The sequence below is a fragment of the Otolemur garnettii genome, unplaced genomic scaffold (genome assembly GCF_000181295.1).
Source record: "Otolemur garnettii isolate 467f Iridium unplaced genomic scaffold, OtoGar3 scaffold00010, whole genome shotgun sequence".
NCBI lineage: Eukaryota > Metazoa > Chordata > Mammalia > Primates > Galagidae > Otolemur > Otolemur garnettii.
The window spans coordinates 27,860,009-27,879,765 of NW_003852405.1; the positions used below are offsets into that span (position 1 = coordinate 27,860,009).

A 19,757-nucleotide genomic window follows, 5' to 3' on the forward strand; every position below is an offset into this window, starting at 1 on the left:
AAAAAAAAAAAAAAGAAAAAGAAAGAAAGAAAAACCATACAAAGACCACTTGTAAAGATCAAATGTTATCATTTTCCCTTAGTGTCTAGGATCTAATTGCATTGGAAAGGGAAACCACAAATGACAATTTTAAATGCTCGTAAAGCTACGAGTTCTAAGTGTGTCATTTAAGACGTCAACTACTTAGAAACCAAAAGACTTTATCAATGAGCCACATTTGTGTTGCTTGAAGCCCAGAATTGTGTTTTAAAAAAAATCATATGATAGTTATAAATTAATAAAGATTCCCATGTCACTGACAGCATGCTGAGATGCTTTTTTCATGTTACACTGATAAATACTACCTTATTTTTTAATGACTTTCTTTATAATCTATAAAAGACACCCTGTCAACTCTCTAGAAAGGTTTCAGTAATCTTTTGAGCAAAATCCTTATGGATTTCTTTGAAATCTTGAAAGTTTGTCATTTTTTTCTAATAGGAGAAGCAAAACACTCAGAATATGCAGTCAAGTAAGTCGTTTGTACGGGATCTGCCCTTCTGAGGCCTTTCATATCTATTTTAATGGGGACAATCTTTTTAATTTAATTCACAACTTAAAGGTACTATTAAAAGCTCAAAATGGGCAAAGATTTGAATAAAGAGGGATATAACAATCATGTAAATGTGTATAAATGTACATGTCTGTCTAGAACTACAGACACCTATACACACATATGCACACGCACACGTACACATAAATATCAATCCATACATAGACAGATGCGTGTGTGCACCTGCGTGTGTGCACCTGTGTGCGTGCCTGTATTCAATTCCCTTAACTTTAGTTCTAGGCCACGTGGTTGCCCTGTCTTGTCCTAACATTCTTACTTCCGGACTGAACTTCTGATTTCCTTTGCTGACAGTAGGTGACCATCCCGAACAAGAAGCCAAGAACAAAGTTTGTCAAGGCCAGGATGCAGTATGTGGGTACAAAGGTGACCGTCCTCTCAGTAAACAAGGATGTTGGCAAGCCACTGTGGTAGGCAGGCCTTTGTCCTGGGGAACTGTTCTGTCCTCTAGTTCTCTCCAGTCCAGAACTTCCATAATTCTGAAAGCACGTCAGTTGGGATTGACTTTAGTTAGTTTCTCAAGTCTCAGAATAAGAATGGTTCCGATAAGATCGGAGATAATTTTTCTTGCATTAAAGAACCCAAGTCTGCCCGTTCTGGAAAGCTGCGAGGGCTCCACAACCCTCAGGGAAATCCTGTTCACCACTCCAACACGGGGGGTGGGAAGCTGTGGCTCCATCTCCTAGCCCGAGATTACTGTTAGTACATTTTTACCACTGTATCAAAAGCGGCAGAATGAAGGAGGCAGGGAGGGGACACACCATCTACACGGGAGAGGTTTCTAAAAGTGACATCCCGAGTTTATGCTCATGCCTCCATAAGTAGAATTTAGTCTCATCCCGCCCAGCTGCAAAGCACACTAGGAAATGCATCTTTCATTTTAACCAGCCACATTCACAGCTTCCAGTACAGCATATCCTTACTAAGAAAAATGGAAATAAGATTTGTTAGGGAAGCAGCCAGCAGTTCCTGCCACACCCTAGGACAGTCTATGTTCTTTGCGCCACTAAAGACAATGATATCTTTGCATTCTAACTTTTGGCTTAGATTTGCTTAACTCTAACATCACTGAAGAGGGACATTGCGTGTCAACTTTTACGGTATGAGAAACAGGAATGGCTAAACGTTGCCCGGAGGACCCCCTCTGGATTCCTACAAGATAGTTAGAGCAAAGGATGATTCTTCTTCCATGAGGAGGGAGTGGCTTCTTCCCCCCATCCACTCACAGGAAAAAGGTTACCACCTCCCACTGGCCCCTACATTCCCTGCTTCTGGGCAGCTAGGACCTAAGAGTTCTCATTTCTGAGCTGCCAGCTACTCCCTGAAGGAGTCATTTTCTCAGCCTTGTTCTATAAGAAGGGAGAGAGACAAGATGGCCAAGAGCTCTTGACAGGAATCCACACCTACACCACTTGTACTAACTACAAGTACCAGGCCAGGCGACTTCACCCTTACAGGCCAAGGGTCAACACCGGGAGAGAAGGGGCACAGGACAGAGGACCCAGCTGCTGCTTTTAGTAAGCTGAGCAGGACCTCAGTTATGTCAGTCGTGAGGAAGGAATTATCAGTCACTTTGGGTTAAAGAAAGTCTGAATTTTGATACCCGATTTTGAAGATAGTTCTCTTGGGAAAATTATCTGGGCACCTGGAGACGACCCACCCCCAATAAACAAAGCAGAAAACCTTTAAGTTCCAGTTGTCTCACTGTTTGGAGAGCCCACAGTTAGTTCTAAGGACCATGTGGGGATGTTTCTTTGTGTCTCCAGAATGTCACACAGAAAATAACACAATGTAGACACTCAGAAATATTTTGTTTTCTTGTTTCCAGTGCCTTGGTGAATTAGACACATTATGTAGACCATTGAATAATAAGACTTACAGATGATTCAGTACAAGAATGATTTGATAGTCTAAAAACATAACCAGTAGGAGTTGTAAAATATACGGTAAAATTTACATCTGGGCAAGTCATATTATCGTACATACTTTTTCAGTTCTATGTGGCATTCAACACAAACCATCAAGCTGCGACTTAAAGAGTTCCATAAGAATAGACTTATTGTTTTGCCATGTTATCTCTCAGTGAAATTTGCACAGTAAAAGTATAAGGTACACTCTCACTCTCTGCTAGGGTTAAACATTTTACAATGACAAAGATACAAAACTTAATCCATGGGTTGACAGCCCTGTAAGTCCTTCAGGACAAAACGAAAGAAACAAAAACAAAAAGAACAGGATGAGATGGAGCTGTTCTATTGACAAGGACATTGGGGAAATGGAACAAAATTAGTATATTTACAGGACAACCTCTAAGACCATAATCATATGGTTCCTCTCAATGCCGCGGTAATGGACCACACAGAACTGTAAACAAGGCACGCCACTTAAATACTGTGCACATCAACCTTATCAGCCTTAGTGCTGAAAGCAAAAACAATGCATAAAATTAATTTCAGGCTTCAGCAAAGGAAGGTAGTCAGCAGAGGATTAACAATTTTAGTCACGTGCATTACTACAAAGTTTCCAAAAGTGCTTTTTTATAACGCATGAGTAAAACCTTTTATATTCTCCAAAATGCTGGGGTGATTAGGAAAATAGTTAGAAGATACCTTGCTAATAATAAATACTGAAATTATTTTAAAAATTCAAAGAATCATCCTAAGAAATTCCGGACAATGATAGAAAATAATTTCCTTGAAATCAAATAAAATTACTTGAGAAAGTGTTTCATATTTTCAATTTTTTAACGAAGTACCTAGGTTAGTGGAAATGTTAACTGCTTACAGTTGAAAGTTATTTTTATCCTCTAATTTAATGAAACAAAAATGAGGGGCACATTCTAAAACAGAATCTCAACCTCAGTCTATGGATCCATTATGTTGGTAGTCATTTAGCTGCAACTTAATGTCTGTTAGAGCTAAACCGTTTCTCAGATAATTACAATTATAGTTTAACATTCTTTTCATTTACCTGTAAATACCTGAATATCGACTAATAAAAACTCTTCATTCATCCAGTATTCTGAGCTCAATAATCACATCTTTCACAAAAATAAAATCATGTTAGATTTCTTTCCGTACCAATCAATAGTCTTTCTCTCTTAAAGAATCTTCTTTACATTTCACAAATGATGTATTTTCAAAAGATATCATTTTAAATGCTGCTTCAATATTTAGGAGTTTATTATAGAAATATTCTTGGAATTATTGCCAAATCTAATCAGCATTCTAGATTTCCATAACTCTCTTGTAATTCAATGAATAAAACAAATGTGTTCATGTTGTTTCATCTGACAAAGAAGCCCAAATTTATTTATGGATTTTAAAATGACTCTGGACTATGTTATTAGACTAGGTAGTAGGTCTTTGGTGTAATTAAATTTGTAAGATCAATTACCAGTTAAGAAAGGGCAGTGCCTGTGGCTGAAAGGAGTAGGGCGCTGGCCCTATATACTGGAGGTGGTGGGTTCAAACCCAGCCCCAGCCAAAAACTGCAAAAAAGGAAAAAAAAAAAAAGAATTTGGGGAAAAAAAAATTAGTGCAACTGGTTTACGAATGATTTTTTTTAAGTAAGATAATTATGTAAGATAATTAAACTAAATTCTTATATGATAGGTGCTTGTTTAACATTGCCACCTTATGAGCTGTGTATCAATATTGCTTTTATATCTTCATGATTGTTAAAAAGTAAATAAATGGCTGCTTTTAAGTTTGCCTGATTATTTCAGTGGAGGCAAATTTATACTTTTAATTGATTGACAACAGTACTATTGATGTCAACTTGCATTTACAGATAGAGATACGAGGGAAAACTCTGAGCCTAATGTACATCTTTAAAAGAAATTTTTCTAAATAAGAAAAATTACAAATGATTATCTCTGAATGTACTTTATTTAGCCTTCCAAATACCTCTGGTCTTTAAGCCAGTCCCTTCTCACGGAAGGCTATTAACAAAACATGTTGCAATAGAAAAATTAAACCTTGTCTGAGATTAAAGATTTGTGACAAAGTGGAAAGTAAAGAGAAAGAATAAAAAGATAATTCTCAAAGAGATGAAAGTTAATAAGGATATTCCCTGGCGAGCTGCACCAGAGACTGTATCTTCGATATGCATGCTAATAACAACAGATAATAGTGAACAACAAGCAGCTGAAACACGTCCTCGATACATAATTACAATATTTAATTTTCCTATAACAATTGAGCAATTGTGGAGAATTGTAAGAAAATATACCAATCTAGTGATTGAGGAACACAAAGGGAGATGAAGCGTAATGTAAAGTACAACGCGTTACAAATCTAAAGAAATAATTTCAATTAATTGTACATCCTGATGGATTCTGTAACCTCTCAGGATATTATTTTGGTCAATTCAATGAAGAAAAGCAATTGACTATGAATAAATTAGCACTACAACATGCTGAAAGGATAGCTGAAAAGAGTAAGGATATTAAATAGAATAGGTGATTTCAAATTGGTTTCTGTTGTTGCAGGGCTGGCCTTTGAGAAAATGAGGTCACTTAAACATTTTCATAACATGGAAGAGGTCAAAAAGAGGAAAATAAATTAATTAAATAATTTAGAACTCAGTAAAGTGCAGATAATTAGCTTGGGTACAGGTGCTCTGTCCTCTTCCTCATCTTTCTTCTTTGTCTTTTTTTTTTGGAGACAGAGTCTTCCTTGGAGCCCTCCATAGAGTGCTGTGGCATCACAGCTCACAGCAATCTCCAACTCTTGGGCTTCAGTGATTCTCTTGCCTCAGCCTCCCAAGTAGCTGAGACTACCTGGCTATTTTTTTGTTGTAGTTGTTTAGCTGGTCCGGACCAGGTTAGAACCTACCACCCTCGGTGTATGTGGCCGGCGCTATAACCACTGTGCTATGGGCACCAAGCCCCTTCTCCTTTTTCTTAATCTTCATCAACAGCTGGCTCAGAAATTCCGTCTCTAAGTGTGGGTGCTAGTTTATAAATATTTATAAATAAGAACCCCAGGAGAGAAGACACCACATGAAACAGAGTCATCTGCAAATACGTTAAACAGAATAATGGAAAGAGTTAGTGATTTTCTGAAGGTCACAGAACAATTGACTGACCAGGATGGGAAGGAACTTGGGTCTCCTCCCTTCCAGTCACCACATTAAAAATTACCAGATGCTTTTTGCACCCCACTTCCATTGAAAACATTAGCAGCAGAAAAGCTTGTCAAGTGTAACTGCTCAGAGTCTTAAAAAGTTAATTTTTAAAATACTCTTTTAAATGAAAAATTGATTTTCTTAATTAGGTGATGAAATTATTAAAAAACTACATAAGTAGTTTCAGTAGAAATCAGTAATAATTTACTTTTGATACAAACTGTTGTCAGGTACTAAATATACTTCATGCAGATTGTGGTGACACAAAATTTTAGGTAGCCAGTTTTGAACATTGCAGCATCTTTATAATGACTGGGTAGAACCTAGGTTTAACACTAGACAGAAAAACAAATGATTTATCTAATGGTTTGAGAACTACAAATTACTGGGCAGAGTTGTACTGGCTTTTTCTATAAAATTAAATGGGGAAGATTGAAATTTGCTATAATTCAATGATGTAAAACACAACCAAAAATCTAAAAAATCCCCAAAGCAAAAAATCCAGCTAATCTCCAACAATAAACAATCATATTTTTGATACTTTTTACTTAAAGTGCTGATACACTTTACTTAAAGTGCTATTCTAGAAACTTAGCCCTTTTTGGAAAATTCCATATTTACACACTCAAGTTGCATGAAATATCATGAAGCAAGAGAAAACTATGTTCTTGACCTTGGAGTTCTAACCCATCAGGTTAAGCACCACCTACACGCAAGTCCACTTGTGAAACCTCTGTCCTTACCTGTCCACTTACCTTCAAAACCACTTCTCTTCCTATCTTTCTTATTTTTATGAGTGGGTCCAACCATAAACCTCCACACTCTTTTGGTTTCAGACATATCCCTCAATCCTACCAAGTCAACCAGACATCAATCCGTCTTCATCTAGTCCTTTCTGGCATCTGTCCCCCTACCCTGTTGGCTATTACTTCCCTTTGTGAAAGTTTTTCTTAATTTCGACAGTGAGCATGTTATGAGTAAATTACCCTCTCCTACTTCATAGATGATTAAATTTCCTTTTTAAAAAACCTTTCTATATACTTTTGCCAACTGTATACTGTTAATTAGTTTGGACTAAAATTGAGCCACGCTAGGAGACTTTATGTGGTAAATTATATCATTGAGGGTTCTATGGAATAAAGATAATATGGACTTATGAGGAATTACTCAAATTAACAAATTGGTGCCAAAGTTTATTAAGGTGAGAAAGTCAAGTGACGTGTAATTAATGACCAACATGAAGTCAGACAATTAAGTTCCAGAACTCATCCTAGAAAGAGTGCGGCACGTCTTACTGCTGAGTATCGCTGTGGTCGCCTGCAAAGTATTCCCCTGGGGAAGCCGAACACGGATGCCAACGCTTAGTCTACCATTCCAAACAATTTTGGATTTCTTCTTCTGGAATGGCCATGAGAGCTGTCATCATAGGAGGTGTGACAAGTTTGCAAACTCGCCCTAGTTTCTATATAGGAGACACTAGTTTCCTATAAATGACATCATCATTAGAGCACATCCAATTTTATATTACAAAACTACTAGGATCACTTTTTTTGTTTCTTTGTTGTTGTTTTCTTTTCTTTTAGAACAGATTCTCCCTCTGTCTCTAGGATGGAGCACAATGGCATCATCATAGCTCACAGCAACCTCAAACCCCTGGCCTCAAGCAATCCTCAGCTTCCCAAGTAGCTGGGAGGAGGTGGGGAAAACCAGCCCCGACAGGAATTAGAGGACTACAGGCTTGCACCACCACCACCACCACCACCACCCCCCATGTAACATGTTCTATTTTCAGAGGAGACAGGTTCACCTCTTTACTCAAGCTGGTCTCAAACGCCTGAGCTCAACTGATCCTCCTGCCTTGGACTTCCTTGAGTGGTAGGATTACAGAGGAAAACCACAATATTGGGTCCTGGGCTTATTCTACTTTACCTTCAAAACCACTCCTCATCCTATCTTTCTTATTTTTATGAGGGGGTCCAACCATAAACCTCCACACTCTTTTGGTTTCAGACATATCCCTCAATCTTACCAAGTCAGCCAGACATCAGTCCGTCTTCATCTAACCCTTTCTGGCCTCTGTCCCTATCTCGCCGTCCCCAGTGCTCCTGCCCTTGCTCAGTGATTCACCGTCTATTTCCTGGACTACTCATTCCCCAGTCTCCCTTCCTTTTCTCGCCTTTGATACCTCCTTAGAATCCATGGCTTGGACTGCTGCCAGAGTTTTTCCACTGAATTGTTTTTTGCTTTAAAAAAAAGTGAAAAATCTTTAAAAGAAAACAATTATCAACAGAATAGTCTAACACTTCTTTTGTGGCATTTGGAGCTGTAATGTGGCTTTTTCACTCCCTGAATAGCTTATGACTCATTCTTGCAGCCCTGTGGGTGACGCCGCAAGGATTTAGCAGGGCAATGGGGAGCAGGGATTGAGAGCTAATAACCTGAGATCGAATCGAGGCTTGTCACTTAGACCAGCTGTGCATTTGGGCAAGACACACACCCCTCTGTTCTTCACTTGCCTCATCTATTGGGATACAACCCTCAGGAAATTGTCTTCCACTTTAAGTTAAGCTAGAAAGGATCTAGGAATATACTATCAGCATGCAAACACAGCTGACTTGGGGACAGGTGGTACTTTAAGTAGTTACAATGACTTACAGATGTAACTTTGCAATTTGTGTCACTGTGACTAGTTTTAGTTGTTGCCCCAATTATTTGTAAGTTCCCTGGATTCCATGGGTCATGCCTGTTCACCTTTCTGAGGTTCTGTCTATACAAAATAGATTTGCACTAAACATCTGTTAAAGTAAACAGGATAGAAATGGAATGCCACAAGTTTATATCCAGCAATTTAGAGGCAAAATGGCTTGTTTGGATGGCACAACCATTAGGCATTTTTTTTCTTAAATCAATTTTACTTAAACTTATATACAATTTATTTCACTTACAATCAAATGCAGCAACGTTAAGAATACAGTTTGATGAGTTATGACAAATGTGTGTACTCAGGTGATCACTGTCCTAAGTGACAAATAGACTATTGCCACTGTCTCCGATTTTTCTTGTCCCTTTCTGCTGTCAATCCTCCGACCCTATTCCAACTTTGGGCAGCTGATGATCTGTTTTCTTTCATTATACATCAGTTTGGGCCGACGATTTATAATTTTTTTAAAGAAGAATTGTTTTCATATTCCAACCTGATGGTCTGTTTTTACGTGGTTAACTCATGTTAATACGTAAAAGGAAAAGCGATATGTGATGCACCAGTTGTTCTGGGGACAGAGGAAGGGGATGGGTGGATTTTACTGGACATTAGGTGGAAAGTAGCCGCAGAACGTTAACCTGTAGGCAAGATAGAATGACTTTACGCCCTGGAACTCGCAGCCACAGCATCAGGACTGAGTCCCTAGTACCGGAATGCCGGCTTGCATGGTGGCCCCAGGTCTGCTGGCTTCTTTTGAGTCCCTTTACTAATAAATTTACTGGTGAACTTTTTTAAAAGGCTGCACCCTGGAATTGAAATGGCAGAGAAGACTCCTAAAACCCACTGGGTTCTGGACGCTTTCTTAAGACGGACCTTTCAAGGGCCTCTGGAGAGCTTTGGCTTTTAAGCGCTGACTTTGCGGGTGGCACCTTGCAAGCTGTGCCTGGGGGCAAAATGAACCCCCTGAGGGTCTGCAGAGGTGCTCAGGGTTGGGGTGCTGTCAGCGGGAGGGAACCGAGCCCAAGTGGAGAGGGCAAAGGAGATGGAGGCCGGGCGTGGCCAGCACACCCGGGGCTTGCTACACACACAAGAGGCCGGAAAGTGTCCAGAGGAAGCGGGCGCGTCACAGGGGACGGAGCCGGGACCCTGCGCAGCCGCCCAGTCCCACCGCCGTCCAGGCCCGCACACCGACCGCGCTCCGCACCGCTGCTCCGCCACCTCCGCGCCGCCGCCAATGAAACTCCTGTCGCTCTTAGGTGAGTGCCCGGCGGCGTCCCCTGTCACTGAGCCTGCCGGAGGGCGGGTCCCTCGCAGCACGGTGTGTTTCTTTCTTGTTATTGTTTTTACTAGATAAAGCCCAGGGCTCAAGTGGCTGCTGTGACGCAGTCCTTCTCAGGACGTTTCCCCCCTGGCCCTGCAGCCCCAGAGCGGGACATCCAAGGCCCAGGGGTCATCAACCTTTTGATTCCTTCTGAAAAAGACCCCAAGTCCATAAAGTCTCAGACTGTGAACTTTGTCCCCCGGCACCCCAGGAAACTTGAGAAATCCGGGACATTAAAGACTTTAACACCTGTGGAGGCTTCCTGGCATTTCCAGGCGATGGCCAGCCCAGGCTTGGGGTTCATCTAAAATAGCATTTGGGTGCCGCTGTACAGAAAGATAATAAATCACACCTCTGAAGCTGAAATCATGTGGGTTGGACAGCATATGAATTAAAACCCTTGACACACTAGGAGTGAGAATCCAGTGTTCAAGAATCTTTTGGTACCAGATCAGAACACTGTCCTACGTGACTTTCCAGCACAGTGGTTTGCGGGATTCCGAGCTCTTGTTGGCCCTCAAATTTTCTCTTGAGAAGGCCTGGAGCAACAGGCCTGAGCTTTCCCTTAGCTTTTCCTATCAGTCCACAAAATGCCATTTACAATTTTATTTTCAGTAACTCTGACATAAAAAGTTTTGTTCTGTGTGCTGTTTCTTGTTGTTGTTGTTGCTGGTCACATCCATGTGTATTTCCATTTCTCCAAGCTGAATTTCTGACCAGTATGTGGAGTTTTGTTTTTTTTTGGGGGGGGGGTAGTTATTGTTGTTATTTTAAAATTTCTCCTGATGAAATACAATGTAAAATAAATGTCATTACAAAAAGGGTAGAAGTGAAAACAATCCCTACAACACAGGGTAAAAAAAAAAAAAAAAACAGTAATTTCATTTATCCACCTAAATGGTAAGATGTCATCTTAAATAACACAGATTTGAATTTGAAAAGACCCAAATACTCAATTTACCTTCATTTCTGCACGGAATGAGTCCCAGACAGGGAAACTGCTTTACAATCAGGCAGTTACCTTTAAAAGTACCTCACCTGGGATAAGGGCACTCCTGAGTCAGGGTAACACACTGATCCGGGGAAGCACATTTGATTATAAAAGCTGAGTTGTTTATTACAGTTTAGCTTTGTTGAGATTTGCCTGACAAAGGTTGAAACCGGAAACAAATGAACCCTTAATCTCCTGGCTTACTTGCCTTTGTGCTGTTATTTAGGTAAATACTCCTTTGGGAAATTTTCATAACCCATTGATCTAAGTGGAAAGAAAGGAGGACTGCATGTGATTGTACTCCAACTCAACAAGGCAGGGAGATGTTTCTTTTTGTTTCTGAAAGAATGTATTTCTCTACTTTATTTAGTGGGTTTTTCCACTTTGTTGAACTCTTCCTACACTCAAAATTGCACCAAGGCACCTTGTCTCCCAAACGCAAAATGTGAAATCCGTAATGGGAAGGAAGGCTGCTACTGCAACATGGGCTTTTCAGGAAACGGTGTCACAGTCTGCGAAGGTAAACACTCTTTATTACTTCTTGTGGATTACTATAAAGATCTAATCAGATGTGATGGCCTTTCTGTCCGCCAGAAATTAACTTGTTTCATGTTATACTGTTTGATTTCATACTGTTTTTTACAAGCCTAAGTGAATCAAAAATTTGAACTTTTCATATTACAATTTTTACATGATTACTGATTTTTAGTGATTTCCTGTGTAGCTTATTTTTGGTGTGAATATTAAATTTTGTCCTTTAATTTAAGCTGGCAAACCCAGGTTCAGAGGGAAGAGTCAATAGCTTTGATCACAAAAGAACACAGTTCAAGAATTCAGACTGTCTTCAATCTCATTTAATTCTGCTCTAATTTTGGTTATTTCTTTTCTTCTGCTGGATTTGGGATTGGAATGTTCTTCCTTTTCCAGCTGCTTGAGATGTCCCATTAAGTTGTTAACTTAATTATAGCCTTAGAATATGGGAAGGGGGAGTGGGAGAGGGGAGGTAAGAGGACTGGATGGGGGGAGGGAGATTTGTGGGGTCACCTCTATGGTTTATCTTACAAGGGTACCAGTGAATCTTTCTAAAGGCAGAGTATGAATGTCTTGACTCAATAACTAAGAAAATGACATGAAGGTTAACATAGTTTGTTGAGAGTATTTCAAAATGTGAAAACAGCACACTGTACCCCACGATTGCATTAATGTACACAGTTATGCTATAAGAAATAATAAAAGAAATCTGAATAGGAAAAAAAATAAAATAAATAAAATTAGAAGGAAAAATTAAAAAAAAAGAATTCAGGCTGTCTTGCTCCCTATTGCCCTCATAAATTCTTTGTAGTACTCGACTGCCTAAATGTGAGGATGATGTTAAAAGATCTGAAAGATTTCTCATGCATAACTTGGGGGTAGAAAATTAAGAGAGAAAGAAGTAAGAGAATTTTCAAAAGACATCCTTTTGTGAAACAGCAAATTCCATTTATGGAACTTTATGCCCAGAGAAAGAATGCTAGAAGGATCCTTGTAGGGTACAGTTTAGCCCATTGACTTGATGGATAACCAGAACACCATTTAATGATCACATTTAAGTGATTTCTTGTTTGTGCTCTTGTCTTCCACTGTCATTATTCCCTTCCCCCTCCAGTCTCGCTCAATCTTTCTCTACTCTTTTTTTTTTTTTTTTACTTTCAGTAGAAGCTAGTTGTAACAGGGTTGATAGATCAAACTTCTGCATGGGGGAAAGCGAAGAAAAAAATAGTTCCAAGTCACAGAAATTAGTTTTAAGATATAATTAAATGGCAAGTTAAAATTAGAGCTTGGTGGTATGTGGATTATACTCTTAAATGTATTTAAGATAACGCGAACTTTTTCTAATTAAGCCAGGAGTGTTACATTGTTAATACTGCATGTGTTTGCTTACAGCGTAAACAAATTGTATCGCGTGATTCAGTTTGATAGGCTCTTTAAAAGATTAAATATGCAGTGTAGTAAGACCAAACCTCTTCATAATTAGTTTAATGTTTAAAAAATGTACAGCAAGGCTGCTGTTTGTTTAATGGTGCATTAGATCAGGCATTTCTGCTGGTACATACAGCCACAACTCGTAATACAGCGTTCTGAAAGCACTACAAAATTCTTTCCATAAATAATCATGGATTTTTATTGTGTATTTAATTTAATGACATTATGGCGAGGGGAAAGTTGAGTGACCTTCAGAATATTACATCTCACAAATTAGTGTGCCTTCCCAATAATCATTACAGATTGCACCATAGAGCTTCATAAGCACCATTTCCTGTTGTTATTTGGGTATCTTTCAACTGTCATGATTATCTGCAGTAACGTCAATAATTTTTCACTATTCGGACCCTCAGCAACCAACAAACTGATATTCATGTTTTTAATGATTTCTTTTAAAACCTTACCTTCTATTCTATATAGTTGGTCTCTCCTCCCCCCACCCCCAAGCCACTTAACTCAGTAGTCAGCTACAGAACAGAAGAAAACAAATTTAAGACAATTTTAAGACATTTTGGACTAGGACATCTTTTTATACAAAATACAATTTGCAATGGGAATTTTTTTTAAGTTCATGTTAAACTTAAAATCCTTTCTATTTAAAGAAAGTTACCTATTCATTTAATATTTATTATCTGAGGGTTCTAATGTCCTCTTGAAAACAGCGCTTGTCACCTTTTTCAACTTCCATTAATTCACTGATGGATTTTTTGACACCCTTTGAAGTGGATAGACATGATATGCTGTTTAGAATTCAATTTAAAACATCATATCCCTAACTGCTGAATGGTCTAGATTGTATTTGGAGTTTGAAGGCTCTTCTTGGTTTCTTCATCTCCAAAGAGATTCCCCACCTTTCCTGTCTTTCCCTAAGACTGGTATTAGATCCAGAGGATGTGAGTAGACAGGAGTTGGGCTATTGAAAGTGCTCACTTCTGAAGGAGTAGAATTTGTTTTCTTTGTAGCCTCATCTCTGTCACCACCACTCCCATCATAAAATTGAGCTTTCTCAGAGACACCAAGTAAACACACCACCCGACCCCACCAACGTTACTACAAAGCTAATTTTGAAGAAGGCATTTGGAACTGGTATTGCATGGTCCCTAGAAATAAGTTTTAATTGAAGTGAATATATTTCATTTAATCCTCTTTTTATTGGACAAATATTTATTAAGCAGATTCATCATCATCACTGTCACTAGAAGAGCTGATATTTACTGTATGCTGAGTCTCAGATATTAATTAGGATAACTGTTTGTTATTTCCATTTTACATATAAAGGAATATATACTTAAAAAAGGTAAGTGAACAGCCCACAAAGTAGTGGAGCCAAGATCTGAACCTAAGTCGAGCTGATCACAGCCTGCATTCTTAATCAATATGTTCCACCATAAGGCCTCTGCCTAACAGGTAGTGCTGTGCCTCTCAGATGAAATCATAAATAAGACATTGGCCTTGACTTCCAGTGTACACAGTAGAACTGTTAGAGGACTATATTAATGATTCCAGTACAAGGTTATGAAGGTATAGATAGAAATGTTTTGAGATGCACAGGCTGATTGCAGAGATGTTTTCCAAATGGAAGTAGCATTTAAGCTGTGAATTAAAGAATAAATCAGATTTATCAAGACTTATGAAGCATCAAAGTCAAAGCAAGCCAAAGGAATCAGAAGTAACAAAGGCCTAGAAGTTGAACATGTGGGATATTCTTTTAACAAGCCACACATATTTAATGCCAAGTTTATACAGAAGTATTCAGAAAGTATCCAGCCTTATAATATGAAAAATAGAGACATATATGACTGGATACTTTATAGACAGCCCTTGTATATCACAGAGCATATCAGTGAAGGGGTCAGTAGGAATAAATTCAGAATGTTAATGGTATGTACGTTAATCTTTTGGCAAAGAAGAACCATTGGCAAGTCTTAAGTAGCAGAGATACGTGATATACTGTGTGTTAGGAAGATGACTCTGTGAGGCAGAGTAAAAATGAATTAGCAACGGTCTGCCAATCAGAGGCTATTTCTAAAAACAATAGTACTTCATACTTGTGCAGTGAATTATAGTTTAGACCACTTCACCTTAGTACATCTTCGGTTTTCATATCAAGCTTTAAATAGGACAAGTTCTGTTCTTTATTTACAGGCCCCTGAGGTAGCTAGCTTCTATTTAACTCCATGCAACAGCCTTCTGCAAGTCAGAGAAAGAGGACTCTGGAACAGCAAGTGAGTGTCCCTGTGTCTCAGGACAAGTGATAAAGCTAGACTCAAACCTTGGGATCTCAGCCTTTTCAAAATTTCCATGAATGTCAGCCTGTTTCTTTCTTTCTTTTTTTTTTTTATTGTTGGGCATTCACTGAGGGTACAAGAAACCAGGTTACACTAATTGCATTTGTTAAGTCAAGTCCCTCTTATACTTGTGTCTTGCCCCCAAAAGGTGTGTCGCACACCGAGACCCCCACCGCCCTTCCCCCTTTCCTCTCTCTGCTTTTCCTTCTCCCACTGCCCTTCCCCCTTCCCACCCTCTGCTCTTTCTTTCCCCAACCCTCCCTCCTCCTTCTCTGCTCTGCCCTTCCCTGACCCCCCACCATGTACTAGGTCATTAATTGTCCTCTTGTCAAAATTGAGTAACATGGGATTCATGCTTCTCCATTCTTGTGATGTTTTACAAGAATAACGTGTTCCACTTCCATCCAGGTTAATACAAAAGATGTAAAGTCTCCATCTCTTTAATGGCTGAATAGTATTCATGGTGTACATATACTACAGCTTGTTAATCCATTCCTGGGCTGGTGGGCATTTAGGCTGTTTCCACATTTTGGCAATTGTAAATTGAGCTGTGATAAACAGTCTAGTGCAAGTGCCCTTGTGGTAAAGGATTTTTTTTCCTTCTGTGTAGATGCCCAGTAATGGGATTGCAGGATCAAATGGGAGGTCTGGCATGAGTTCTTTGAGGGTTCTCCATACTTCCTTCCAAAAAGGTTGTATTAATTTGCAGTCCTACCAGCATTGTAAAAGTGTTCCTTTATCTTCACATCCACACCAGCATCTGCAGTTTTGAGATTTTGTGATGGGAGCCATTCTAGCTGGGGTTAGATGATATCTCAGGGTGGTTTTCATTTGCATTTATCTAATAATTAGGGATGATAAGCATTTTTTCATATGTTTATTAGCCATATGTCTGTCTTCTATGGAGGTGCTGTTCATCTCTCTTGCCCATTGATATATGAGATTATTGGCTTTTTTCATGTGGACTGATTGGAGTTCTCTATAGATCCTAGTTATCAAGCTTTTGTCTGATTCAAAATATTAAAAATATGCAAATATCCTTTCCTATTGTGTAGGTTGTCTGTTTGCTTTGGTTGTTGTCACCTGTACAGTCTTCCAAATAATATTGGTTGAACAGTTATCATTTTAATAGGAAATTAATATTTTAACAGTTTTATTGATATATTAACGGGAATTCATTGGCTTATGTGTTTTATGCTGATGCTTGAGGGTATTCGGGGAAAGGATGTGAAGTTCTTATAGAAACTTTAGGGTACATTTAAAATTGTGGGTAATAGTTAACCTTAAAGCCTAGATTTAGTTTTTAAATACATAACTGCTCTTCTTTATGCTTCTCAACACATTTATGGTTGCCCTTTGGCACACAGTTGTCATCAGTGTAGGTTGGGAGTGAGAGGTCTCCACCCCCCCAGGTAATCAGGAAAGAGTTAAAAGAAAATGAGGAGGAAAGGTGGAAACACGTTGAATCTTTGTGTACATCTAACACTAGATTTTGCTTGAGTTGGGATAAACAGCTATGAGAGGTGAGAGGCAGGAGTTAAAGTAGGTCACTGCATGTGTGGGGTGAGATGGGTGACTGGGTAGTTTCTTACTCTCAGATAAACTCATCAAGTGGAGCTGTGACCAGAGGAGTTCACAGAGTAAGAGCAAGAGCAAATCACTTGACCCAGTTGAGGGTTGGAAGGACAGGGAAGGATGTGGTGGATGGCTTGTGTACCTGTATGAAAATCCTTTCATAGTTTGCATATGACTGTTATGAAGGATCCCAAGAAAAATGATGATGCCTTAGTGCCCGTGCTCAGCCTGACAGCCTATATTTAAAAAACGGTTTTTCAAATCAATATTGAATAACCAGCTATGTGCTTGTGTAATAGAACTCAACTGTAAAGATGTTATAATGAACTCGAGAGCAATGTAGTACTGGTAAAGGCAGAAGAAACAATTTCACAACAGACTTCTAAGAATTAGGAGAAAGAAACAACCTATCAATTCAGAATGTGGGAGAAGGATTAATTAAAATAATCCCCTAAAATGATTCTGCCTGGTATAGAATAAGTGCTGAAGACATGTGATTGCTTCCATTATAGTTCGTTCTTCAGTTAAAAAAAAAAAAAAGAGGCTGCTCACAAAATGGGCAAACCATCTGTCGTCAGCGCAAACAGAAAGCATACAAATGTGTGTGTGTGTGTGTGAGATGTGTGTATGCAAGATGTGCGTGTCAGTTACCATAAGTAGCTATACTATCTAAAGTGTGTCCTATAAGTGACAACTTCACTTTTAAATATTGAATTAGGTAATCATTTCCACCATACAAATGTAAACAGGAAAACCAGCAACTGTTCTTTGCCTCACGTTCCAATATTTCCCATGTCCCATATAATGGATATGGATGCAGGTAGAGACCCATATGCCATTTGAACTCTGTAAAGTGTGACTATAAAGTACTGTCGGTGAATTTTAAAAACAAGCGCACCAGAGTCAATGTGCTAATGAGTATTACCTGCTCCTCAATTAAATGTAATTGTAAGGGTGTCCAGTTATCATAATAATGCTGCCAGGATTCAAACATGTATTAGCACTCTTACTTTAGAATCCCAGAGTGTGTGTGTGTGTTTTCTTTTGTGTGTGTGTGTGTATGTGTATAAAATGCATATTTTTCCTGTCCTCAATGGCAGTGAAATTTGAAGAGTGGATTGACTTTTCAGAATAGCTAAGAGAAACTTTTTTCCAAATCTCGTGGATAAAGGGAATGATTTATGACCATAATAGTTTTTCCAAAAAATGATGTGTGGTTATAAGGTAATACGCAGAACATATGTAGAAAACATTTTGCATGAGAAGCATGGACTAAAGACAATTAGAGAACTTATGAGGTGCTTTGATTAATAGCAAGATCACTGGAATAAATGTATCAACATTCAAGTTACTCTCATTTGGATGCATATGCTCTATTATTTATTTAAGGATAGGTAAATTATCCTCAGGCATTCATCTTATAAATGTTATCTCTTCTTCAAAAATCTATATCCCTATGTTAAATATTGTTATTGTCATTAAATTTAGCCTTTTTAATTCTGTGAAGGCAAAAGTGGAAACCTAATATACACGCGGATAATTAAGGAAAAAAAAAAAAGAATCTATATCCAAAGGAAACTATTACTTTTTCTACCTCTAAAAATAACAAAAGTGAACATGATGCATTGTTGAAACAAGTCTTCAGTATAAACCAGCTTATTTAGACATATATATTCATGATTCAGTTATTAATGCAAACGTTTTATAAAATATCCATTATGAAGAAGAAAAATCATGAAAATTAGTGCATTTTGAGGAATAGACCAAGCATTTTATATATGATAAAACATTATAATTACCTATATAAAAAAGAATGAGATGAAATAATGTACTTATTTAAGCAATTGCAATATTCATTCTATCCCTTTCCTACTTGAAGTTTTCAAAAACGATAGCTTTAAATACTTAGCCTAACAACGGTATAATTTGATTACCAGAAAAGGTGGTCCATCAGCTTAGTTGTACCATATTCTGGTGAATTAAATGGTCTGCTCACCAGAGTGGGTCTATTTATTCTCTCAGGCAGTGCCCTATGCAAACAAGGGAGGTTAAAGTTCACAAACCACTTTTACACTGTACAGATGTGCATCTTCTGTGAGTTGCACACCCAGAACGTGAAGTGGATCAAAACTCCCTGCTTCAGTTCTCTCTAGAGCAGCGGTTCTCAACCTTCCTAATGCCGCAGCCCTTTAATATAGTTCCTGTGGGTCACGACCCACAGGTTGAGAACCGCTGCTCTAGAGACGCTATTTTTCACAGCAGCTTCTAAAGTTTTTATTTTTGGTCTAAGGTTTCAAGTGGATATGTTTTGAATATTTGTGACCTTTAAATATTTGTTTTCAGTTCTTATCAGTCATTATCAGCTCTCTGGTAGTTCGTCTGAAACTTTCCTTATTCTTTGATGCTCATGTTATCTTTGGGGTTTCCAAATTTAGGGGTGAAGACTTGCGTAGCACCTGGGCCAGCATTTTTTCATTCTCTCATTTTTTCCCTCCCTGCCTCCCTTCCTTCCCTCTTTCCTTCTTTCCTTCCCTTCTTTCTTTCTTTCTTGATGACAATGCTCAGAAGGAGGTGGCTTCTGATTTTTAGATAATATTAAAGGACTATTTGGAGAACTATTTGTATACATCTCAATAATAGTATGTATACATCGTTGTGCATACAGCAGTTATGTTATTAAAATTCTTAAGAGAAAGCAAATGTTTTTTTCTAAAAAAATATGTCTTTTTATATGCTTCAGAGAAATTTCTTAGGTAAGTACTGTGGCAAACTTGAAAAAGTGTGAACTCCAATGTGTGAACTCCGATGTTCTTTGAGAGAGTTGTGTGTCAAATTTGTTTAAAGCAGCAGTTCTCAACCTGTGGCTCATGACTCACAGGAACTGTATTAAAGGCCCTTGGCAGTAGGAAGGTTGAGAACCACCGGTTTAAAGGCAGGTTTATGTCGCCTTCTGATCTTTTTGTATTATAACCTGGTTTTTTCTACCATCAATGAATCCCTCCTAATAAAAAGAAAAGAAGATATTCCATCAAAAAGCTAGATTTGGCTCGGCGCCTGTGGCTCAAGCGGCTAAGGCGCCAGCCACATACACCTAAGGTGGCGGGTTCAAATCCCCAGCC

At 38.6% G+C, this 19,757-nt stretch overlaps 1 protein-coding gene and 1 long non-coding RNA gene across 2 annotated transcripts in view; one reads left to right on the plus strand and one right to left on the minus strand.

Moving 5' to 3' along the window:
- Positions 1 to 19,757, minus strand: part of LOC111723286 — a 226,830-nt gene that overhangs the window by 113,026 nt on the left and 94,047 nt on the right. The window lies entirely within an intron of this gene.
- ADGRL4 (adhesion G protein-coupled receptor L4) overlaps positions 9,627 to 19,757 on the plus strand; it is an 89,756-nt gene continuing 79,625 nt past the window's right edge. Inside the window, exons 1-2 of the mRNA XM_023509782.1 lie at positions 9,627 to 9,697; positions 11,124 to 11,273. Coding sequence (XP_023365550.1) covers positions 9,676 to 9,697; positions 11,124 to 11,273 — 172 coding nt within the window. The 5' untranslated portion in view covers positions 9,627 to 9,675. The remainder of the gene's footprint in view (positions 9,698 to 11,123; positions 11,274 to 19,757) is intronic.